Here is a 25,903-nt window from a genome sequence, read left to right as displayed (position 1 = left end):
AGTTTGTGCAAAATGTATGAAATATTACTCACTCCTATAACTTCAACACATGCCAGGGAAAAAAAAGCCTGTCATGAAAACCTCATCATGAGGTCTGGACACCTTCTTCATCCTCGGATGAGGAGGCTGCTGATCTGCCCGGGTACCGTGTAGACCAGGAGGCCTAGGAAGAGAGTCACCACGACCAGGATGACCAGGGTCAGAATGAACTTCTTGAACTTCCCCCAGATGAGGAAGATGAAGGTCTTCATGGGGTTGACAAACCACGTGAAGGTGGTGGTGGGACGGCTAGAGAGAGTCAAGAGGACAAGTTTAGTGTCAGCGCCACAACCAGTGGCGTCATTGGGCCTATTTTAGGGGGACTTTGTGAATAATTTGATATTTTTTATTGACTTTTTTATTTTTTATTGACTTTTATTTTTTATTAATTTTTTTTTATTTTTTATTGACTTTTTTTATTTTTTATTAATTTTTTTATTTTTATTGACTTTTTTATTTATTTATTTTATTTTTTTATTGACTTTTTTATTTTTTATTGATTTTTTTTATTTTACAAAAAAAATCTCCAAGCCAATAAGCAGGCTAATACTAGCCTACTACTAGTAGTAGTAGTAGTATTAGTAGTAGTAATAATCAGAAGAATAATGATGATAGTAATAATAATAATAGGCTAATTAATAATATAATAATGATATTATGGTGGCACGGTGGTCGAGTGGTTAACTCGCAGACCTCACAGCTAGGAGACCAGGGTTCAATTCCACCCATCTCTGTGTGGAGTTTGCATGTTCTCCCCGTGCATGCGTGGGTTTCCTCCCACATTCCAAAAACATGCTAGGTTAATTAGCGACTCCAAATTGTCCATAGGTATGAATGTGAGTGTGAATGGTTGTTTGTCTATATGTGCCCTGTGATTGGCTGGCCACCAGTCCAGGGTGTAGAAGACAGCTGGGATAGGTGAAGCGCCATCTCCCCTTTCTCCTGTTTCCATGGAAACATACATAAACAAATTTTTTATGTTAAAACACGTCAAATGTCATTTTATCCTGAAAACCACATTATGAAAAAAAACATTATTTTTGCCTGAAAAATTCAAAAATACTTCCTGGAAAACACATGGCTTTTTATTCATTTTCTGCCGCTTATCCTCACGAGGGGTGCTGGAGCCTATCCCAGTTGTCTTCGGGCGAGAGGCGGGGTACACCCTGGACTGGTGGCCAGCCAATCACAGGGCACATATAGACAAACAACCATTCACACTCACATTCATACCTATGGACAATTTGGAGTCGCTAATTAACCTAGCATGTTTTTGGAATGTGGGAGGAAACCGGAGTACCCGGAGAAAACCCACGCATGCACGGGGAGAACATGTAAACTCCACACAGCCGAGGGTGGAATCGAACCCTGGTCCTCCTAGCTGTGAGGTCTGCGTGCTACCCACTCGACCGTGTACATAGAACAGTTGATGTGTGTGTTTGTGTGTCCTACTTTGGTTTGTCCAGAGGTTCTGGTTCTTTGCGTCCTCGTCCAACTGGATTAGCCTCAGCCTGCTCTAAAGTCACCAACTGGAGCTCCGCCTCCACCTTACCCTACACACAAACACACACATACAGAATAAAGGTCCTGGTGTGACCCCCCACCCCCCATAGTGTTGTTACCATGAGTAGGTAGATGTTCCCGCTGCTGTCGGTGAACTGGACGTCCTCCTGCTTCATCTTGTTTTTCTTCTTCTTACTTTCCTTTTTCTTCTGGGCTGCTTGTTTCTCCTCCCTTTCAAAGTCCTCAGCTGTCTTCTGACGGGTCAGTGGCCACCAGCCCTTCATCTTCTTGGAGCGGAATATGGAGACCCGCGGGGTGGCACGGTCCTTGGCCATCTGGATTGTGCATTTGCCGGACGACTTTGCGGGCCGCACCATGTCGCTGAGGCGAAGCTCGATGGAGCCTGGAAGAGCGAGGACGAGAGGAGGATGGATCATCACGATTTGGGTATTTGGGTCCATCCATCCATCCATTTTTCTCCGCTTATCCGGGTCCGGGTCACGGGGACAGCAGTCTTAGTAGGGAAGCCCAGACTTCCCGGTCCCCGGCCACCTCCTCCACCTCCACCGGAAGAACACCAAGGCGTTCCCAGGCCAGCTGTGAGACATAATCCCTCCAGCGTGTCCTAGGTCTGCCCCCGGGGCCTTTTCCCGGCTGGGCATGCCCGTAACACCTCACCAGGGAGGTGAGGTGTTTGGGTACTTTCTATTATCTCTCACCCAGGAAGTCATTAGCCGAGATGCGGTCGTAGTCCCAGATCTGCAGCGTGAGGACCGCCGGCTGCCGAAACTCGGTCTCCTCCAAAGAAAATATGGACTCCTTCTTCTTGTAGACCACCTCTTTCTTCACGGTTATACCGAAAAAACACAACAAGGAGGACATGGACGACATATTTGGGAATGAATACAAAACCTCTGATTGGAAGAGGTCCACCAAGGTCTACCAAGGTCTACCAAGGTCCACTGCTGTATCTGTGCGTGTACCTCAGTGGGCAGGTAGTCAAATCCAAAGACGAATCTCCAGTTGAAGTTTCCCTCCCCAGTCAGAGAGTTGAAGTGGACATCCGTCTCCTGCTTGTCTCCTTCCATTCCTTTAATCCATCTGAAAACAAAGAATCAATATACCTAAAAAACCCTGATCACATGACCCGCCAGTCTTTGCGTAATATATTTCTTTGAATGATTATTTACTTGTGTTAGCGTAAATAATAGCATATTAGCATGTTGTCTTACCCTTTAACGTAGATGTCAGAAGACGGCACGCCGGTGAACGGGTTGACATCGTCCAGAAAAACATCGTCAGTGTTCCAGATGATGACACGCAGCTCGTACCTGTTACCATGGAAACAACAAGCTGAGCCAAAGATGCGGTATAAGAAGGTTTTTAATTGTTTGTTTGAATCCAATTCTCATATTGGAGGCTCATTAATTATGCAGATGTAACTAATGTTGTGTGTGATGACCTACTGTAAAGGTAGGCGGGGCTTGATGTCAACGGTCGGTGGGGCTGGAACGTCAGTAGGAAACATGTCCACCCACATGTGAAGGTAGCCCTGCACGCGCGCACACATGAACACAAAAAGTGTTTTTTGAAATTTGAATATTAGTCAATGACAATATTCATTCATTCATTTTCTACCGCTTATCCTTACGAGGGTCTCGAGGGGTGCTGGAGCCTATCCCAGCTGTCTTCGGGCGAGAGGCGAGGTACACCCTGGACTGGTGGCCAGCCAATCACAGGGCACATATAGACAAACAACCATTCACACTCACATTCATACCTATGGACAATTTGGAGTCGCTAATTAACCTAGCATGTTTTTGGAATGTGGGAGGAAACCGGAGTACCCGGAAAAATCCCACACATGCACGGGGAGAACATGCAAACTCCACACAGAGATGGCTGAGGGTGGGGTTAAACTCAGGTCTCCTAGCTGTGAGGTCTGCACGCTAACCACTCGACCACCGTGCAGCCCTCGATGACAATATTCATTCATTCATTTTCAAACCGCTTTTTCCTCACAAGGGTCGTGGTGGGAGGTGCTGGAGCCTATCCCAGCTGTCTTCAGGCGAGAGGCAGGGTACACCCTGGACTGGTGGCCAGCCAATCACAGGGCACATATAGACAAACAACCATTCACACTCACATTCATACCTATGGACAATTTGGAGTCGCTAATTAACCTAGCATGTTTTTGGAATGTGGGAGGAAACCGGAGTACCCGGAAAAATCCCACACATGCACGGGGAGAACATGCAAACTCCACACAGAGATGGCTGAGGGTGGGGTTAAACTCAGGTCTCCTAGCTGTGAGGTCTGCACGCTAACCACTCGACCACCGTGCAGCCCTCGATGACAATATTCATTCATTCATTTTCAAACCGCTTTTTCCTCACAAGGGTCGTGGTGGGAGGTGCTGGAGCCTATCCCAGCTGTCTTCAGGCGAGAGGCAGGGTACACCCTGGACTGGTGGCCAGCCAATCACAGGGCACATATAGACAAACAACCATTCACACTCACATTCATACCTATGGACAATTTGGAGTCGCTAATTAACCTAGCATGTTTTTGGAATGTGGGAGGAAACCGGAGTACCCGGAAAAATCCCACACATGCACGGGGAGAACATGCAAACTCCACACAGAGATGGCTGAGGGTGGGGTTAAACTCAGGTCTCCTAGCTGTGAGGTCTGCACGCTAACCACTCGACCACCGTGCAGCCCTCGATGACAATATTCATTCATTCATTTTCAAACCGCTTTTTCCTCACAAGGGTCGTGGTGGGAGGTGCTGGAGCCTATCCCAGCTGTCTTCAGGCGAGAGGCAGGGTACACCCTGGACTGGTGGCCAGCCAATCACAGGGCACATATAGACAAACAACCATTCACACTCACATTCATACCTATGGACAATTTGGAGTCGCTAATTAACCTAGCATGTTTTTGGAATGTGGGAGGAAACCGGAGTACCCGGAAAAATCCCACACATGCACGGGGAGAACATGCAAACTCCACACAGAGATGGCTGAGGGTGGGGTTAAACTCAGGTCTCCTAGCTGTGAGGTCTGCACGCTAACCACTCGACCACCGTGCAGCCCTCGATGACAATATTCATTCATTCATTTTCTACCGCTTTTTCCTCACAAGGGTCGTGGTGGGAGGTGCTGGAGCCTATCCCAGCTGTCTTCAGGCGAGAGGCAGGGTACACCCTGGACTGGTGGCCAGCCAATCACAGGGCACATATAGACAAACAACCATTCACACTCACATTCATACCTATGGACAATTTGGAGTTGCTAATTAACCTAGCATGTTTTTGGAATGTGGGAGGAAACCGGAGTACCCGGAGAAAACCCACGCATGCACAGGGAGAACATGCAAGCTACACACAGAGATGCCCGAGGGTGAGATTAAACTCGGGTCTCCTAGCTGTGAGGTCTGCACGCTAAACACTAGACCACCGTGCAGCCCTCGATGACAATATTCATTCATTCATTCATTCATTAATTTTCTGCCGCTTTTTCCTCACAAGGGTCGTGGTGGGAGGTGCTGGAGCCTATCCCAGCTGTCTTCGGACGAGAGGCGGGGTACACCCTGGACTGGTGGCCAGCCAATCACAGGGCACATATAGACAAACAACCATTCACACTCACATTCATACCTATGGACAATTTGGAGTTGCTAATTAACCTAGCATGTTTTTGGAATGTGGGAGGAAAAGCGGAGTACCCGGAGAAACTCCACACAAAGATGCCCGAGGGTGGGATTGAACTAGGGTCTCCTAGCTGTGAGATCTGCGCGTTAACCACTTACCCACCGTGCAGCCCAATATAACTAACATAAATGCAGTTTTTAAATTAGACTTTATTATTAAGGGAGAACAAAAATGTGTAAAAAAATTGATTGCCACCCTTGTTACAGAGATTAATTAATTATTAGTCAGGAAACGGTGACGTCAAGCTGAAGCCAACTTGAGTCCTGCAGCAGGACAATGATCCAAAACACATCAGCGAGTCTGAAGACCTAGTCAAAGACCTGCCCTGAATCCTACTGTGATACTGCGGGATAATTTTAAATTGGCGGTTCATGTTCTCCAATATGGCTGAATTACAACAATTCTTCAAAGATAAGTGGGTCAAAATTCCTCCACAGCATATTGCAAGTTATCACAAAAACTTGATTGCAGTTGATGCTATAAGGGTGACTCAACCGGTTATTACATTTAGGGGGCAATCACTTGTTTACACCACTGTATACACACGTTAGCTAAGATATGACTTGTCACCATGGTTACCTGCGGCAGTCCAGGTTTGTCCTGGTTCAGCAGGGATCTGATCTCCACATGCTCCGGCACAAGAGGGACAGCTCCGGGGAGGAACTCGCTCATCTCCCCCCAGCGTCGTAACACGCTGAGGGCCGCGTGCTCCTCCATCTGCTCCTCCTCCTGAGGAGAACGCTGGTTCTTCTTCAGCAGATCTTTCAACAAGAATGACACTAGTTGATAATCTGTGTGCGGCTACTTCTGTCTGGCTGTGCCTCGGTGCTACCTTCAGGTACAGCATCTGATGGGATCTTGAAGATCTTGTTGAGGACCTTGACCTCGAATGGTCTGTATTCTGGAGACGGGATGCCGTTCTTCTTGCAGAGTTCTGACAAAATGACAGTCGGCTTCTTCGCATCGCGCCACGTGTTGTAGCCCTCGCTGGATGAAAGACAACGCAAATTGACGTCTTCTAGTCTCAATACTGATCCTGTTTGTACTGTAATTCCGGGACTGGACTAACTGACGTGTCATAGTAAAGCGCCAGGCCGCAGCAAGCCCGGTGGCGACTGTAGAAACGGTTCTCCAGGTCGACCCGAGTCTCTCCGATGATGTCATCAGAGCCCACTATGTCGTGGTCCAGCACCCTGATGAGCACCTCTGTCTCCAGTGGGAAGGACACAGTCAATTCGAAGACCCTGCCGGACACAGCGAAGGTCAGTGAAGGTCAGTGAAGATCACTTCGTGTGGGACAACCTAAGGACAAGACACAGACTCTCCAAAGACGGGGTTGAGCTGTTTAGGGATGTAGCGGTCTTTAGTGTCTTGAGTCTGTTGCCCGATTCGGACCACCAGGTATGGGTCTGCTTTTCCGTTTGGGTCTGTGGGAGTCAGATTGGTGCCCTGCAAGAAGATCAGTGTCAAGAACACAAAGCACAGTCCATGAAAGTGTTAAGTCAGTAGATGGTAAGAAAAGATGGAGGTACCTTGATGATGTAGATCCGCACCAGGACTCTGAAGGGCGAATTTTGGGGGATCCCTTTAGTGATCTCACATTTGGGGTCATCTTCATCATCTGAGTCTATTGGGTAGACCAGGAAGGAACCCTGTGGACACAAACTAGATTTAGGAAAAAAGTACTAACCGACTCTGTGGAAGTGCTCTGTGGATGCCACCTTGTATTTTCCCATGAGCCTCTCCTCTTCATCCTCGTCAGCATCCTCACTGTTTGCTCGGCCTTTAAAGAGCGGAAAGATCTGTAACCAGTCCTGAAACTGACTGAAATGTGACTCCAGATCACCTGCATACAGCTGAACACACACATAAAGATGTACGGTATCAGTGGATCAATCTTACCGATTAGTAACCGCATGATACCGGAAGTGATAGTAGAACACGTTGCTGGACAATTTTTCTGATCCCAGTGCTCAAAAAGAGGTTCCCGAACACTTTGTCGCTCTCATTCGTTAGTTTATTTAGGTAACGTTTCGGTCCGTTTGACTTTCATCAGACATATTACTTCAGCACTTTTAAATGTCTTAACGGCTTTGCCCCTTCGTATTTATCTGATCTGCTTTTACCATATCAACCCCCTCGGACCCTGCGGTCCTCCGGCACTGGCCTTTTAACTATACCAAAACCCAGAACTAAAACCCACGGTGAGGCAGCATTTAGCCACTATGGCCCCCACCTGTGGAACAGCCTGCCGGAGGGCCTCAGGACTGCAGAGACTGTTGATATTTAAAAAAAAAAAGATTAAAGACGCACCTTTTTAATCAGGCTTTTAACTCATATTTTTAAACTTTTCTTATGTTTTTATCTTTTTAGTCCTATTTTATGCTCTTGGTCTTCAGCTTTTAACTCCAGTGTTTTGTTTTTATCTTTTTAGTCCTATTTTATGCTCTTAGTCTTCAGCTTTTAACTCCAGTGTTTTGTTTTTATCTTTTTAGTCCTATTTTATGCTCTTAGTCTTCAGCTTTTAACTCCAGTGTTATGTTTTTGTCTTTTTAGTCCTATTTTTTTGCTCTTGGTCTTCAGCTTTTAACTCCAGTGTTTTGTTTTTATCTTTTTAGTCCTATTTTTTGCTCTTGGTCTTCAGCTTTTAACTCCAGTGTTATGTTTTTATCTTTTCAGTCTTTTTAATCTTTTTAGAGGAAAAATGACATGTAAAAAGATCCAGATAAGTTTAACGACATGAAAAATCGATTTTCACTCAGCTTTCTGTTGGGTGCTTTCTGTTTCTATGCATCACATGGTTACGGTTACGTTTGGAGATATTATATTCAGGGTTTTGGTTTGTTGGTGTGGTCGGTTTTCACACCTCATACAGCAGTAGAGTCCCCTGAGACCTGAGATCTGTCAGGCGACCGATTTAATCTGATGGACCGTACTCACATTTGACCAAACAAACTGCACCAGCACAGCAAACTGACAAAGATTTGTTCAAACAGGACCAAAAAGGAGTAAATTCATCCTGAGATATTCCACAGAGGAGAGATTTAGTTCTGACCGTCAGTGTGGCTATCTTCTTGCGTTTAGGAGGATCAATCTGCACCACCACCGCGTCCACCTCAGCTTCTTCAGAGTCGGCGGTCGTGGCATGTTGGGCTTCTGATTAAAAAAAAAAAACAAAAAAAAAAACGTCAACAGTTCAGTTTATGTATACAATAATCTATTACTCCTTCAAAGTATACCTCTTTCTGCTTGTTCTTCTTGCTCCTTCTTCTTCAGTTCCTCGGCAGCCTAAAGAAAAGACAAATTGGTTACCATGGTCATCATGGACAATGAAACATCTTATTCGAAATATCTCGCCTGTTTCTCCAACTCCTCCAGAGAAGCATAATATTTGGACCACCAGTCCAGCTCCTCGTCTTCTGGTATGTCCTCCTCCAGCTCCTCCTGCTTCACCTGTGCTAGCTTCTTCAGAGGAGCCTGAAGGTGTCAGACGAGGTGTCAAAAAAAAATTCTGAAGACCAAATATTAGCTAACAAAGATGGACGTCTGTACGCGAGGAGAACAACACACACATTGATAAGGTTGATGGCGTTGTTGGGAATCAATGACTCTTTGATTGACAGGTTGCTGAGGGTGATCTTCCTCAGGGTTTTCAGTGTGTTGGTCTTTCCTGGAGGCTTCTTCACTGAAGACGCACACAAACATTTGCAAGAAAAATGTCATGAGTAACAAGATAAATCAAGTTGTGTCTTTATCCCCGACCTTTTGGTTTAGGCTCCTCCTCTTCCTCCTCTGTCTCCTCCCCTAGCTCTGGCGGGGCATAGTCCATGAGACTCTGGACAATGTGGGTCCCAACCAGGACTTGCCGACCGAAAGCTCTGTGCTCCACCACGAAAACCGTGAGGGGAGGATGGAGGTACGCCTGCTCCGGCAGCTTCTGTTTGGACCACATAAAAGTTGCAGGACACCTCGGTTTAGGTCTATTTGGTTCCAGAACGTCATCAAGGAGAACATTAACGAACCACATTGAGGAAACGGCTCAGCTCCTTGAAGTTGGGATGCTCCTTGAAGTTCTCGATCTCTTCCGACTCCAACTGGCATCCAGCACACTCCACTCTCACCATGGGGCGTTCTACCTCAAAGAGCTGCACTCGCTTCAGTTCCCGCAGACCCCAGAAGAGCACCTGAACGCATCACAAACCATATGGTGCTGCACTGATGAAACAAATGAAGGCCCAAATATGACTGAAGGTAACCTCAATTCTGAAGTTCCTCAGGACAGGTCGGACCCCCTGTGGTATGTCGTACGAACGCTGTTCTTCCAGGTAGGTCAGCTCCTGAGGGTCCACGCTGCTGGGCAGAGTGGGCTGCAAGAACGAGTCATGATGGATCACCACGGCGACATCAAAGCAAACATCAAACTGGTGCAAAGGTCACCTCTCCAAAGGAGGAATAGTCCAGCTCAATGAGCTCGAAGGCGGCGAGCAGCTCGCCAGCAGGGGTCCGCCCCATGCTGATGTCATAGAAACAGAGGCGGGGCTTCTGATAGAGCATGTCCACCGGTTTGAACTCAGGCTCGGCGTAAGCGCGGCCGAGAGGCTTGGGACTGCCCTGAGAGCACAAAGTCACATGTTTGCAGTGAAGACATCACTTCCTGAACACATCAAATCAAATCTACTTTATTTGTATAGCACTTTTCCTGCAAAGACAATTTCCACAATTAAAAGGAAAAAACAAAGAAACAAAAGAAAGGCCCTCCTTCCCACCCTCCATACTAGACACACACACACACACAAACACACACAGTAGGGAGACATGGCATGGCACTGAGGAACAAGGAAACGCCACCTTTGGGGCCGTCCACACTGGGAGGAGCCGCAGGCCGTGCCATCGGGGGACCAGCACCCGGGCCCCCCCGACTCCAACAGACGGGCGGACCCCCACATTAAAAGGAGGAACCCCCAGCCGGCCGGGTCGAAGGGATCCAAGGATAGCACCCCCTCAGCAGACCCGACACAGCCCCCAGTGTGGAGGATCCCCCTGAGTTAAAAGCTGAAGACTAAGAGCATAAAATAGGACTAAAAAGATAAAAACAAAACACTGGAGTTAGAAGCTGAAGACTAAGAGCAAAATAATAGGACTAAAAAGATAAAAACATAACACTGGAGTTAAAAGCTGAAGACTAAGAGCATAAAATAAGACTAAAGACATAAAAACATAACACTGGAGTTAAAAGCTGATGACCAAAAGAGCAAAAAAATAGGACTAAACAGATAAAAACAAAACACTGGAGTTAAAAGCTGAAGACCAAAAGAGCAAAAAAATAGAACTAAAAAGATAAAAACATAACACTGGAGTTAAAAGCTGAGGACTAAGAGCAAAAAAATAGGACTAAAAAGATAAAAACAAAACATTGGAGTTAAAAGCTGAAGACTAAGATCATAAAATAGGACTAACAAGATAAAAACAAAACACTGGAGTTAAAAGCTGAAGACTAAGAGCATAAAATAGGACTAAAAAGATAACAACAAAACATTGGAGTTAAAAGCTAAAGACCAAGAGCAAAAAAATAGGACTAAAAAGATAAAAACAAAACACTGGAGTTAAAAGCTGAAGACTAAGAGCATAAAATAAGACTAAAGAGATAAAAACATAACACTGGAGTTAAAAGCTGATGACCAAAAGAGCAAAAAAATAGGACTAAACAGATAAAAACAAAACACTGGAGTTAAAAGCTGAAGACCAAAAGAGCAAAAAAATAGAACTAAAAAGATAAAAACATAACACTGGAGTTAAAAGCTGAGGACTAAGAGCAAAAAAATAGGACTAAAAAGATAAAAACAAAACATTGGAGTTAAAAGCTGAAGACTAAGATCATAAAATAGGACTAACAAGATAAAAACAAAACACTGGAGTTAAAAGCTGAAGACTAAGAGCATAAAATAGGACTAAAAAGATAACAACAAAACATTGGAGTTAAAAGCTAAAGACCAAGAGCAAAAAAATAGGACTAAAAAGATAAAAACAAAACACTGGAGTTAAAAGCTGAAGACTAAGAGCATAAAATAAGACTAAAGAGATAAAAACATAACACTGGAGTTAAAAGCTGATGACCAAAAGAGCAAAAAAATAGGACTAAACAGATAAAAACAAAACACTGGAGTTAAAAGCTGAAGACCAAAAGAGCAAAAAAATAGAACTAAAAAGATAAAAACATAACACTGGAGTTAAAAGCTGAGGACTAAGAGCAAAAAAATAGGACTAAAAAGATAAAAACAAAACATTGGAGTTAAAAGCTGAAGACTAAGATCATAAAATAGGACTAACAAGATAAAAACAAAACACTGGAGTTAAAAGCTGAAGACTAAGAGCATAAAATAGGACTAAAAAGATAACAACAAAACATTGGAGTTAAAAGCTAAAGACCAAGAGCAAAAAAATAGGACTAAAAAGATAAAAACAAAACACTGGAGTTAAAAGCTGAAGACTAAGAGCATAAAATAAGACTAAAGAGATAAAAACATAACACTGGAGTTAAAAGCTGATGACCAAAAGAGCAAAAAAATAGGACTAAACAGATAAAAACAAAACACTGGAGTTAAAAGCTGAAGACTATGAGCATAAAATAGGACTAAAAAGATAAAAACAAAACACTGGAGTTAAAAGCTGAAGACGAAGATCATAAAATAGGACTAAAAAGATAAAAACAAAACACTGGAGTTAAAAGCTGAAGACTTAAGAGCATAAAATAGGACTAAAAAGATAAAAACAAAACACTGGAGTTAAAAGCTGAAGACTAAGAGCATAAAATAGGACTAAAAAGATAAAAACATAAGAAAAGTTTAAAAATATGAGTTAAAAGCCTGATTAAAAAGGTGCGTCTTTAATCTTTTTTTAAAATATCAACAGTCTCCGCAGTCCTGAGGCGGACCTCCGGCAGGCTGTTCCACAGGTGGGGGCCATAGTGGCTAAATGCTGCCTCACCGTGGGTTTTGTTCTGGGTTTTGGTATAGCTAAAAGGCCAGTGACGGCGGACCGCAGGGTCCGCAGGGTCCGTGGGGGTTGATATGGTAAAAGCAGATCAGATAAATACGAAGGGACATTTAAAAACCAGTAAGAGAATCTTAAATGGAGGTAGAGCGTTACCAGGGCGTCATAGTCGTAGATGTGGATGATGACCAGGGGAGGGTCTTGTTGAAGGTCTGCCATCGTTCCCTCTAGCAGCACGCGGTCGAACAATAGACACTCGGACCATGCCGGAGAGAGTGTGTCTAGTGACACCTGAACACACACACAAACACACACACACACATATTTGACCTGAAAATTGTTTACATATGCAAAAATAAAAAGCAAAATAGCTTCCAGGAATGGATTATGTCTGGTGTGTTTGGTCATGGTTGTACCTTGGTGAGCTGACACTGTGTGGAGAAGAGGACCTTGGCGAAGGGATCTGATAGGCCGTCATCATCCGCCGCCAATAAGCCACGTGCTTGGTACATGTGACATCGCAGCTGGAAGTACCTGCTATCTGCAGAGGAGAACTTAGCTTTGAAGTCTGTAGCAATTATCCAGTACGAAGAGGTCTTCATCTTCATCTGGACTCACCCTGACAGGACAGACTAACAGGGAGCCTCCTCCTGGTCCCTGTGGAGATCACGGGCATCTCCTCCTGTTCATCGTAGATTGGTAGAAACTCTTCTGGAAGTGAATTAATGGCGTCTTTACTGTACTTGGCCTGTCCCAGCCACAGGTAGACCTCCAGCTTGGCGAAGAGCTCACTTGTTGAGCTTCCTGGAGACTGGAAAAAATAGTTTGTCTTGTTCAAGTTCAAAGTTCAAAAACACTTTATTAAGGACACAGAGAGCAGCATATAGAATAAAAATGTAAGAAGCAGACAAGGACAAGTAAAAGAGCAGACACTACTGAACACACGCATACCTAAAAGAATAAATAGTAATTATTATTGTATTATATAATAATAACATAATAATAAAATAATATAAAAATAAAATATAAAAATAAAAATAATTTATATATAAATATTTATTATTTTTTATAATAATTTATATATATAATATAAAAATATTATATTATTATTATTTGTATAATTATTATTTTGTTTTAAAGTATAACAAGCTAAATGGAGGTTGTGCAAAATCTGGATAGGGAGGGGTCCAAGTTCCGAAGCTGGACTGCTGTAGAAACAAAGGTAGCACACATACCTAAAAGAATAAATAGTAATTATTATTATATTATTATATTATACAATAATAATATAATAATAAAATATTATAAAAATACTAATATAAAAATAAAAATAATATAATTTATATATAAATATTTATTATTTATATAATAATTTATATATATATAATTTATATATATACACACAATATAAAAATAATATATTATATTATTATTATTATAATTCGTCTAATTATTATTTTCTTAAAAAGTCTAACAAGCTAAATGGAGGTTGTGCGAAATCTGGATAGGGAGGCTGTAGAGACAAAGGTAGCACACATACCTAAAAGAATAAATAGTAATTGTTATTATATTATTATATTATATAATAATAATAAAATAATAATAAAATAATATAGAAATACTAATATAAAAATAAAATAATATAATTTATACATAAATATTTATTATTTATTTATAATTATTTATATAATAATTTACAAAGGTAGCTATCTTTGTGGGTGTGACGTCTATAATACAACTCATTGAATTTTACAAAGTTGATGTCATTTAGTTCTCAGGACAGACCTTCATGTAGAGTGTCGTGACCCGACCGCAATCCCGTCCCTTCTGGTCCTCAACCAATGAGAAGACAATGGAGTGGGCGGGGATCCTGACGTAGGCCAATCGCTTGCTTCCACTCAGTAACCACAAAAAGGCATCAGGGATGGTGTTTTGGGGCTGGTAGAAGGTTATGAGGAGAAGTCAAAGCTACGCCCGACATGATAGCGTGATTGTCCGTATGACCTCTGACCTCTTTTGCCAAGTGTCGTAATTTGGACAGGAGTTTCCTTACGCCCATGAGTTGTTGTTTGAGTGACCGCCTGGTGATCCTCTGTCTGGCTCTCATTGCCTGTCTGGCCACCGCCACCTGGAGGTCATGTGATCATATACAGCAGGGGTCTCAAACTCGCGGCACGCGGGCCAAATGCAGCCCACAAGTCGCGAGTTTGAGGCCCCCACCTTAATACGAAAGTTTAATGTTAGTGCTGCCCGGAAATGACAGTTTAAAGCTGTGTGCACACCGTATTGTTACCCTGTTAGCCCGCCCTGTTTTGCTTTGGATTAGCAATGAAGCTAAAGGCTTATGATGCTGGGTACAAATAAAAGCAGGAAATGATTTGGAAAAAAACGGAAAATACACGTCACAAGATAAAGCATCTCATCAAACATGTTGTTAAAGTTACGACGCTGCTCCCAGATGGAACTGAGTACGATGCTAACTTGCTAATTGGGTCAAATTATTAAGTTTCATTAATGTTCATGGTTAAATAACTTAATACTGTTCATTTGAATCTACCTACTAACTGTATGTGGTTTCTTAAGTTTTTCTTATTTGCTGTTTTATTATTATTGTACTTATTTATTACTAATTGATTGATTTATTTTCTTGATTCTTAATTTGTTTATTTATTTTTTCAGCTTATTTTGTGTATAGAAATTTTTTTTTAGATATTTGAGAACAGTGGAATGTTTTATTAGAGATTTTCTTGTGGAAAACCGGAACCAAAGCACTGAAAAAGTGTAGGGTATAGCAGAAGCAAAAACACTGAAGATAGTTTATTTATTGATTTTTTTTCTGTTTTTAATAAATGTGTTTTGGTTTTTGTTTTTTTTTTTGAAAATCTAATGCGGCCCGGCTTCACCCAGAAACTAGCTCCAGCGGCCCCCCAGGTAAATTGAGTTTGAGACCCCTGATATAAACAATATATAAACAAACACTAGGATGAATGAAGACTCACCAAATTCTTCTTAATGAACTCCTTCCTGCGTGCGTCCAGATTGTTGGGACGAAATTGCGAGCGCCGGTCTGAGAACAGTCGGAACTGTCTTCAGAGGGGTCAAAAGTGAAAATAAAAAATAAAAAGAGTGAGAGACAAAAAAAGACAAAAACACACAAGAAGCTTTCTGGAGGAGAATGCTGACTTGCAGGAAGTGATCAGCTCCAGCAGGACGTGTAGCAGAAGCTTCTTCACGTTACTCTTTGGCCTCCTCTGGAGACGCACCACCTCATCCAAGCCAATCTCCTAAAGGTGAACCCAAATGCCATTTTAACACATTCCTAACATCTTCCTCCCCTTCAAAACTGCTCTCACCAGCCGATCGGCCATCTTGCTGATCCAGTTAGCCTGGTACAGACGAAAACTGTGGTCTTCAAATTGACACCAGACAAACAGACATGGCTTATGTTTCTCAGCGGGGGCCTGCAGGGGGATGTACTGGAATGACCTGGCACACGGATAATATTCCGGCTTTTCAGTTTGTGCTTTGGTACTCAAAAATCAGCACAAGGACTTACCTGTCATACTCGGTGGGCTCCGGCCTCATCGGGTGAGACAATGATCTGTTTTCAGGTTCAGGACTCAGCACCTCCTCCTTGTCCAGCTCCTCCTCGGTCTCCAGAAGACTTTGGCCCTCCTCGCTGAGATCATCCCTGCTTCTTCTCAGCTCCTCTCTGCTCTGACTCTTGTTGGATCTTCCAACCTTCACCACCTTGCCATAGTTTCCTGATGTAGGATTTGCTCTGTTATACAGTAAACCTCGGATATATCGGACTCGGATATATCGGAAATTCGCTCACAACGGACAGATAAAAAAAGAAGCAATTTTTCTGTAATGCATTTCCAATAAAAATTCATTGCATATATCGGATTTTTTATAACGGATTTAGCCTATTTCGGACAAAATCTCCAGTCCCGTTCCAATGCATTTCCATTAAATTTCCCTCGCATATATCGGATGGCCGCATCGTGGCGCTCCGATTCGCCGAATCGTGACAGGCCGCTATACGACGTCATTTGCAGCGTTTGCAGCGTTGCCTGCGCGTCCAGGTACATTGGAAACATAGTCAAGGAAGTGCCTTTTTATAACGGATAAAATCCCATTTACGCATATACCGGATATAAATCCGATATATGCGTAAAACGGACATTTTCCGGTATACGCATATAACGGATTTCGCTTATATCGGACAAAACCAGTGGGAACAATTGAATCCGATATATTCGAGGTTTACTGTATCTTATTATGTTATGTTTCTTAGACCCAGAGTGTACTTTTACCGATGGAGAGTTCAAAGGTTACTGGTCTGGTGCCTACAGATGGATCCATCATGGTGACTTCAAACAGAGATGTAAACAGGAGAAAGTCTTCTCTCTCACCCAGAAAACCCTACAAGTAAAAAGTCAGTCAAACTGTATCAACTTGCATCGGTGGTGTACCTCAAAGCTCCGTCCTCCGACCCCATTTTAATACGGTACTCCAATATGTTTATTGACATTCAAATGTTTGATTTGACCTCCGGCAGCGGGTGGATTTCCTCAATTTCCACAGCAACAGACTCCGGCACCTCAACTCCTGCCTCACCTGACTCGTCAGGCGACCTGCTGGAAGCTACGCGATTGTAAACAGGAAGACCACACCGTGAACTACGGCAGCCATTATGGAGTAAAGGAGCTTCATGACTTCATTTTGGAGAATTCTCACACTAACCTTCTTTCTTCTTCTTCTTCTTCTCCTTCTCCTTCTTGCTGCCTTTCTTCTTCCTCAGTGCGAACCTTCCCAGAGTTCCTTTCACCTTTGAGAAAAAAAAATGATATGTGAGCACCATGATTCCCTGAGAAGCTTCCGCCTATTAGACCAGCACATGGATCGTACCAAAGGCAACGTGGAGCTTGTGTCAGTGGCGACAGCAGACGGCGAAGAGTAAATCTCTACAGAGAGCGCAAGGAGGATTCGACCACGGTAGAAGATTCCTTCTCCAAGGCCCTGGTTCAATGCCTGGAGATGTCAGTGAAGGTTAGTCTGGATTGATTCATTTTAAATCAGGATTTAAGTATTATCATCAGAGCCAAATCCCAAACCCTTGATAAGAAACCTGGCACAGACCTGGTGGACATCTCCAAGTGTGGAGTTTCGAGGAGAACCATACAGGTTAACCCAGCATGGTCCAAAGGTGGGATTAAAACCTTTGAACAAAGATATTCCGAACTTGAGGTAAACTGTCAAAGAGCACAGTGATCTCCATGCAGGCTTTTTAGGTCATACCATTCCTGGTAGGGTCCGAAATCTGCTTCAGGTCCAGGAAATGTGTTGCCAAAGCGATATCACCCATCTTGGTGTCATCAAGGACCTGGACTCTGATTCTCTGGGCCAGTGGAGGGAACTGCTCAATGAAGGAGATCTCCTCGTTCCAAACGGGCCAGCTGGTGGCGCTAGCGACTGACGTCTCCCCCTTGGAATATCACAATGGAGGGTTCTGATTCTGTACCTGAATCTCGGTTCTTTGTGGTACCTCCTGTTACAAAATCTACCTGTTGCCCAGAAAAGGTCACTTGGACGTAAGGGTCAATGAAGACTGTTCGATCGGTGACCTTGGACATTTTGGCCATCAGCCCCGAGTCCATAGTGGGAAGACCTTCTGCTTTGTAGATGCGGACACGAAACCGAGCCCAGGGGCGCTCCGAGGGTATACCGCGAGGAAGCATCAGGTTCCTGGATCAAAAAGTATACCCAAGATGTCATGTGGGGTACATTGTTGCAATCTAATAACTTCTCGAGCAAAAGGCGAAATAATGGCGATGACTGACTTCTCCACATCCTCGCTGGCGGTGGGTGTGGCCGGGGGCAGGCTGGGGCTGAGAGCCTCGCCCTTCACCAGCACACTGACAGTGGCCTTAACGTAACCTTTAACCCCTGACCTGGTGTCAGCCGGGTCGGTGAGAGGAGCCCATTTCTGGTAGAAGCGGTGGTCTGAAGAAGAGGTCAGAGGTCATCGAGGACAGACCAATGAATTGATGGGAGTGCCGCTACCTGGCTGGCTGAACACGGTGGAGATGTCAATCTTGAAGGTTCCGATGTGTGTCATCAGAAAGGCCAGCGTTCGTCGGTGGAACACCTGCAGAGGGACAAGGTAGGGTGTCCATTGTGGTCACGTCCATATTGCTGTCTGTCACCATGGTAACAACAGTGGAACGTAGAACTGACCTTTATCTCAATTACTTTGTCAAAGAGGATGTCTGGGGTCTCCTGGAACTCAAACTGGAAGTTCTGGAAGAGGCATTTATGTGGCTTTATATGGATGTTTTTTTTTTTAGCACTTTTAATGATGAAGACATGAAAAATTAACAATTTGATTTTGCATAAGTTGATTCATCTGTCTATTGCTTGTTGAACAGTGGTGGGCACGTACTTTAAAAAGGTAATTCGTTATAGTTACTTCTCAAAAAAGTGACAGTAACAGTAAAGAGTTTGAGTTGCTCACACAAGACGTGGACAAAGTTTTTTTTCGGGGACATAATGTACATTTTACCTTTGACATCAACGAGGTTAAAGTAGTGTCTGTACAAACGCTGTTTGGCTATAGTCTAAACACCCGCCCACCCAAGTTCTCTGATTGGCTGAAAACGTAATCTTACTAAACCTTAGCCAATCATCACTGATTATGTGCTCTAAACACCCGCCCACTTAAGTTCTCTGATTGGCCGAAGACGCAATTTTAATAAACCTTAGCCAATCCTCATTGGTTATGTGCTCTAAACACCCGCCCACTCAAGTTCTCTGATTGACTGAAGACACACTACGCTGCAAATTAGTTATGAAGTCGGTGATATATTTTTAGGCGGCTTCAGTAGCGGGGTGTCGAAAACGGTAACGGCGTTATGCTGACAGTAAAAGTAGTTAGTTAGATTACCGGTTAATGAAAAAAAGTAACGGCGTAAGTAACGTTATTTTAAACGCCTTTATTCCCATCACTGTTGTTGAGTGGGGCGCACACATGACGTCATGCCAAAGCGACTATTGTGTTTACCAAGAGTTACAGTGTTTGCACATGTGCAGTGTTAGTGAGTGTAAAGATTGACACTCCTTAATGGGATAAAAATATCCCATACTGTACTGATTTTTTATGGTGGTACATGTTCCATAATGTGTTTTATACCTCGTTGTAGAAGGGACAGTTAGTGGACTTCTGAGTGGTGGTGTTTTTCTTCTGCTCTCCCACTCGGACGAAGACTGCAGGATTGATGTTGACTCCAGCCAGCTTCTGAGCTTCCAGGATGTTGATGTTTACCTGCAGACACACGAACACACCATATTGTTGACTGACTATTGTCATTCAGGTTGGCGTGTTTTTAAAAAAAATATTTTACTGCTTTGATACCTTTAGGATTAAATAAGATCGATTTCTTTCGACTCCTTTTCAAAGATGTTAAACTAAACTGGAAGTGATTTAAATGTGCTCTCACCTGGAAGTTCTGAACTCTTGGTGTCGCTGCAACAACACGCCTGGAGAGAGGCCTGCTACGACTACACACACACACACACGCACACACACGATTGAGTGTTTCATTAACTAAAGGTTACATTAACTAAGTGGTTGAACTAGCAGACCTCATCAAAGGAGTGAAGATGAGGTCAGATGCCTCCAAGTCGTCATCTTCATCATCATCGTCATCATCATAGTTTTCATCATCATCATCGCCACCCACGGACTGAATGAGGTTCCGTCCCAGACGACGAGCCTCTCTCTCCAGCTCTCTTTCCGACTGACTCAGAATCTGCAAGCTTAAAAATACAGTAAATATATAATATATATATTTCCATGAAGACAAGCAGCATGTGTGAGAATAAAAACATTGTATTCACTTTCATAATCATGGAAGCGTGTTTGGTAACTTGACTATGTTGGAAATGGATGGTCTCACCTGTCTGGCTCTGCAAATCCTTCATTCATGATGACCAGCGACAATCTAAAGAGGAGACATTAAACTCAGGATTAGGGTCACCTCAACTCAGTTGAACACAGACCTCCACCAAGGCAAAACAATCCGAAGTATGTCAGTCTGACTCCGTCCCTACATACACCTTCCTTCTTATTTTCACAAAGGTTATAGGGGTATGCTGGAGCCTACCCCAGCTGACACTCAATCGCAGGGCACATAAAATCAAATCATTCACACTCACATTCATATCTATGGACAATTTGGAGTCGCTAATTAACCTAGCATGTTTTTGGAATGTGGGAGGAAACCGGAGTACCCGCAGAAAACCCACGCATGCACAGGGAGAACATGCAATCTCCACACAGAGATGGCCGAGGGGGGAATCGAACCCATGTCTCGTGCAGCCTCATTCCTCATACATTCATTTTCTACCGCTTACCCTCATGAGGGTCGCGGGGGTGCTGGAGCCTATCCCAGCTGTCTTCGGGCGACAGGCGTTGTACACCCTGGACTGGTGGCCAGCCAATCACAGGGCACATATAGACAAACAACCATTCACACTCACATTCATACCTATGGACAATTTGGAGTCGCTAATTAACCTAGCATGTTTTTGGAATGTGGGAGGAAACCGAAAAAAACCCACGCATGCACGGGGAGAACATGCAAACTCCACTCAGAGATGGCCGAGGGTGGAATTGAACTCGGGTCTCCTAGCTGTGAGTCCTGCACGCTAACCACTCGTCCACCGTGCAGCCTCATACCTCATTCATTCATTCATTTTCTACCCCTTATCCTCAAGAGGGTCGCGGGGGTGCTGGAGCCTATCCCAGCTGTCTTCGGGCGAGAGGCGGGGTACACCCTGGACTGGTGGCCAGCCAATCACAGGGCACATATAGACAAACAACCATTCACACTCACATTCATACCTATGGACAATTTGGAGTCGCCAGTTAACCTAGCATGTTTTTGGAATGTGGGAGGAAACAGAGATGGCCAGGGGTGGAATTGAACTCGGGTCTTCTAGCTGTGAGGCCTGCTCGCTAACCACTCAACCACCGTGCAGCCTCATACCTCATACAGTGAAGTGAAAATACATTTCTTGATCAATACCTACCAACATTGGTGTAACTATTTGTTGTAAAGTATCACTTCCAATGTGATACCACAATTGATTTAGTTAGCGTGCGCCGCTACCAATGTCCTTTCTCTACCGTGAAGGCCAAAGGAAATTTGATTTGTTCGTACTCATCCTTTTGCTCCACGAAGTCTTGACCCTCCCATCCTCCTGCCGCACCCTCCACTGGATGGTAGCGAATGTCTAACTCGGTGTAGATCTACACAAACACAACAAAGCCATCATCAGCCAATCACACTTAGCTCTGCTATCAAAAGACCGTGAGAACATGTCTGCTTACATCCGTGAGGAGATGGTTGGCATCAGTGAGCGGTTCCCGTAGTAAAAGCCTCCCTGATGTAACGATATGCTCCAGACCCACAACCAGCTTGCCCAGAAGTCTACACACATACATTGTTTTATATGTGTGTATATACGAGCATATGTGTGTGTGTGTGTGTGTGTGTGTTACCGGTTGGAGAAGACTTTACTGAAGTTGTAAACTCTGATGGTCAACACTTCATTTCGAATCACTTTTCCATAGTGAGGCCAACGAAAGAACTGCACACACACACACATGGATATATCACACCTGAAGAGTAAACAGTAGCTTGACTACAAAAAAAAAACTTTGATCACAAAGTTGCGTTCAATGCCACTATTACATGTTACTATTTTTACATGTCTACATCCGGTTTGACGCTCTGACACACATTCGTTTGAGAAGACGTTCAGTTAATGTTGAGCCACAAGCTACAAAAAAAAAAAACATTGATCAGAAATGGACAAAGAAAAGGGTATTTGAATGCTAAGTGCTAAATGCTAAGTTCAAACCCCTGGCGGACGGCTCTCTGGACAAGACCAAAGTTATGTTTACCTACTGCCTACAAGTTGAACTGTCAAAGGAGTACGTTCTCAAACGCCACTCGCTACTAGAGAATGACATTTGAGAATGTGCTGGTATTTTTTATTGTCATTTATAAAGCAGGCATCTTAGCATATAAGTGTTTTTTATTTTATTTACCAGCCGTCTCGTCATAGTCAAAAAACATCTACAATATTTGGAGGGCTTGTGTTTTTCAAAGGCGGGGCCGCACAGTCAGGAGATCGGGTTCGATTCTCCGCTTGGCGTCTCTGTGTGGAGTTTGCATGTTCTCCCCCGTGCATGCGTGGGTTTACTCCGGGTACTATGGACACCACAAGATGTGAAGTTTTGATTTAGTTTAGTTTTATTTAGTTATGTATATGTATAAGAGTTATCCTTATTAAAATGATTAAAACACTGTACAGTTAATAAATATTAGGCGTCAGTGTGGAGTTTGCATGTTCTCCCCGTGCATGCGTGGGTTTTCTCCGGGTACTCCGGTTTCCTCCCACATTCCAAAAACATGCTAGGTTAATCGGCGACTCCAAATTGTCCATAGGTATGAATGTGAGTGTGAATGGTTGTTTGTCTATATGTTTAGGTTATAACTGAAAAAGCATTCATTCAGTTCAGTCATTTTCTACCGCTTATCCTCACAAGGGATGCTGGAGCCTATCCCAGTCTTCGAGCGAGAGGCGGGGTACAGCCTGGACTGGTGGCCAGCCAATCACAGGACACATATAGACAAACAACCATTCACACTCACATTCATACCTATGGACAATTTGGAGTCGCTAATTAACCTAGCATGTTTTTGGAATGTGGGAGGAAACCGAAGTACCCACGCATGCACGGGGAGAACATGCTAACTCCACACAGAGATGGTCGAGGGGGGAATCGAACCCGGGAATCGAACCTGGGAATCGAACCCATGGCCGAGGGTAGGATTAAACTCGGCTGTGAGGTCCACTCGACCGCCGTGCAGCCGCTGACAAAGCAAGTTAGTGTTATTAATGATGAATTTATTTCATTTTTTAGAACGTGCCAAATAATAATCATAAAAAAAGACCCCTTGGTTACACCTGCTGTATAATTATTATGCTCAGATAGAAGAGTAGAGGCATGAACATGACGTGTGTGTGTGTGTGTGTTGAAGGAGAGGTTGTGTTATAAGGGTGGCGCATTTTTCCTATCAGCTTCATTAAAAATACTTTACACAAACACACACACAGTAGATCTACCAGTGACATCATCACTACTTTGATTGGTCAGAGTGACTGACCTCGTTAAACACGGCCACGCCCTCGCTCTGCACCACTCTGGTTTTTTGGGTGAAACCTGGAGGATGGACAAACAAACATGTTACTATAGCAACAGTAATCATCTAATCCCCGATCTAGGAGGAGGTCCCCCAGGTGAGTGTTAATGTTGACATTAAGAAGGGTGGCAATACTGGGAATGTTGGCATTGATCCGATACCAGGTAAACACAGGCACAGTATTCCTGATACGGATACTTTTGTTGCATTGAGGAGACAAATGGGAATGCTATTTCTGTCAAATCTCCTTGTCCTTTCTCTGTCCCGAGTTGGCAAGGAAGCCGCATGTTGACCGATGATCCTCGTTTTGTTGGGTTAATAATTATTATTTACATTTCTGTACCTGCTAATTAAAACTAAACGATTTATAATGATTGTACGAGTGTGATCAAAATGTTAAAGACCAGTTAAAAAAATGCACCATTGATGCTGAGGATGGACAATAAAACAGTCATTTGAAACTTTGGCAAAAATTCTAAGGGTTATGGGACAAAAACATCAAGTGGTAGACTCAAACAAATTCCACCAGCCGTGAGCCAGAAGATCCGATTGGCTATTCATTCAAATTAAAACAGCCGATTTTGGAAATCCAAGGAAATAACAGCTGGAAAAGGTGCAGATTCTGGAAGATCTAGAAAGCTTTCTGTGTGTACGATTCTGATCAAAATTTTAAAGACCAGTTAAAAAATGCACCATTGATGCTGAGGATGGACAATAAAACAGTCATTTGAAACTTCGCCAAAAATTCTAAGGGTTATGGGACAAAAACATCAAGTGGTCGACCCAAATTCCACCAGCCCTGAGCCGGAAGATCCGATTGGCTCTTCAAATTAAAAACAGCCAATTTTGGAAATCCAAGGAAATACAGCTGGAAAAGGTGCAGATTCTGGAAGATCTAGAAAGCTTTCTGTGTCTACGATTCTGATCAAAATTTTAAAGACCAGTTAAAAAAATGCACCATTGATGCTGAGGATGGACAATAAAACAGTCATTTGAAACTTCGCCAAAAATTCTAAGGGTTATGGGACAAAAACATCAAGTGGTAGACTCAAACAAATTCTACCAGCCGTGAGCCGGAAGATCCGATTGGCTATTCATTCAAATTAAAACAGCCGATTTTGGAAATCCAAGGAAATACAGCTGGAAAAGGTGCAGATTCTGGAAGATCTAGAAAGCTTTCTGTGTGTACGATTCTGATCAAAATTTTAAAGACCAGTTAAAAAAATGCACCATCGATGCTGAGGATGGACAATAGAACAGTCATTTGAAACTTTGGCAAAAATTCCAAGGGTTATGGGACAAAAACATCAAGTGGTAGACCCAAACAATTTCCACCAGCCGTGAGCCAGAAGATCCGATTGGCTATTCATTCAAATTAAAACAGCCGATTTTGGAAATCCAAGGAAATACAGCTGGAAAAGGTGCAGATTCTGGAAGATCTAGAAAGCTTTCTGTGTCTACGATTCTGATCAAAATTTTAAAGACCAGTTAAAAAAATGCACCATCGATGCTGAGGATGGACAATAGAACAGTCATTTGAAACTTTGGCAAAAATTCCAAGGGTTATGGGACAAAAACATCAAGTGGTAGACCCAAACAATTTCCACCAGCCGTGAGCCGGAAGATCCGATTGGCTCTTGAAATGAAAAGAGCCGATTTTGGAAATCCAAGGAAATACAGCTGGAGAAGGTGCAGATTCTGGAAGCTCTAGAAAGCTTTCTGTACGGGTTATGGTGCCTAGCTGCTCTATAGGAGACCACAACTCAATACAAAGGGCTGAAAATGGTTGTGTGCAATACATAGTTTACTCTAAACATTTGTCTACCATTTTTTCCTTTTACATTTTGAAGTTCCAACACTGAAAAAACTTAAATTCTTGCTAATTTTCAAATGATCTTAAAACTTTACCAGGAGTATTTGACTGTGTGGTTTTAGTAAAAAAAAAATATCTGACCTCGAAACGAGAGCTCCACTCTTCTGGGGCCTTGTCCCGGCAAGTTGAAGACCTTCCTCACGTTGATGCTGATGGACATGATGGATAGGATTAAGATGAGCCCGACGCGTCTACATGGCACAAGCGTGAAGGCCTCAGCATCTGCTCACAAACTGCAGTAGAGCTTCCTGTGAGGGAGGTACTTGTATGTCTAATGTAATGTTTGACAAAGCAAATGTAGTTGTTCAACTAGTTTGCTCCTTAGACTAGACACACACACACAGTACAAACACGGCATTGAGCTGGTGAACCCCCAAAAAGCTTACTTCCATACCCGTGCCACGCCCTGTTTGAAGTTTCCTGCATTTTAACTTTGATCGGAGGAAAAAAAACATATTTTCAAATGTTGACAGTTATGCAAACAAGACACAGTATCAGGGTCATT

At 43.3% G+C, this 25,903-nt stretch overlaps 1 protein-coding gene across 2 annotated transcripts; it reads right to left on the bottom strand.

Moving 5' to 3' along the window:
• Window positions 1-13: 13 nt before the first annotated feature.
• Window positions 14-25,738, bottom strand: fer1l4 (fer-1 like family member 4). 2 transcript variants are annotated; one of them, XM_058055632.1, is made up of 49 exons: window positions 25,480-25,738; window positions 23,490-23,545; window positions 21,815-21,903; window positions 21,644-21,743; window positions 21,474-21,562; window positions 20,208-20,252; window positions 19,894-20,067; window positions 19,749-19,809; window positions 19,442-19,573; window positions 18,490-18,552; window positions 18,316-18,400; window positions 18,093-18,255; window positions 17,817-17,997; window positions 17,551-17,737; window positions 17,392-17,471; window positions 17,161-17,283; window positions 16,996-17,080; window positions 16,802-16,896; window positions 16,566-16,674; window positions 15,803-16,010; window positions 15,600-15,732; window positions 15,430-15,530; window positions 15,246-15,333; window positions 14,258-14,374; window positions 14,032-14,184; window positions 12,865-13,057; window positions 12,663-12,787; window positions 12,403-12,537; window positions 9,694-9,867; window positions 9,513-9,623; window positions 9,279-9,440; window positions 9,019-9,193; window positions 8,829-8,941; window positions 8,614-8,733; window positions 8,496-8,544; window positions 8,312-8,412; window positions 6,978-7,112; window positions 6,789-6,908; window positions 6,578-6,705; window positions 6,330-6,500; window positions 6,089-6,243; window positions 5,836-6,017; window positions 3,009-3,094; window positions 2,775-2,873; window positions 2,526-2,643; window positions 2,262-2,385; window positions 1,662-1,945; window positions 1,492-1,592; window positions 14-288 (listed from the first exon to the last, which is right to left on the bottom strand). In XM_058055632.1, the coding sequence occupies exons 1-49, from the start codon at window positions 25,556-25,558 to the stop codon at window positions 108-110; spliced, it is 6,138 nt and encodes a 2,045-aa protein (XP_057911615.1). In that variant the 5' UTR covers window positions 25,559-25,738; the 3' UTR covers window positions 14-107. The 2 variants fall into 2 exon arrangements, with proteins under 2 accessions (XP_057911615.1, XP_057911616.1); XM_058055633.1 differs by lacking the exons at window positions 19,442-19,573; window positions 19,749-19,809; window positions 19,894-20,067; ... (4 more) ...; window positions 23,490-23,545; window positions 25,480-25,738 and adding an exon at window positions 18,815-18,874.
• Between the last annotated feature and the right edge of the window lie 165 nt (window positions 25,739-25,903).

This window comes from Doryrhamphus excisus, chromosome 18, assembly GCF_030265055.1.
Source record: "Doryrhamphus excisus isolate RoL2022-K1 chromosome 18, RoL_Dexc_1.0, whole genome shotgun sequence".
Taxonomy (NCBI): domain Eukaryota; kingdom Metazoa; phylum Chordata; class Actinopteri; order Syngnathiformes; family Syngnathidae; genus Doryrhamphus; species Doryrhamphus excisus.
This window is presented reverse-complemented; position numbering and strand designations above follow the sequence as displayed.

Bases quoted from the DNA above. Each gene is read 5' to 3' on its own strand.
- fer1l4 (XM_058055632.1), bottom strand. From the start codon at position 25,558: ATGTCCATCAGCATCAACGTGAGGAAGGTCTTCAACTTGCCGGGACAA. The intron at 6,909-6,977 runs GTGGCATCCACA...TTGTGTCCACAG, and splicing joins GGCTCATGGGAAAATACAAG to GGTTCCTTCCTGGTCTACCC. The intron at 2,644-2,774 runs GTAAGACAACAT...CTTTGTTTTCAG, and splicing joins TCTGACATCTACGTTAAAGG to ATGGATTAAAGGAATGGAAG.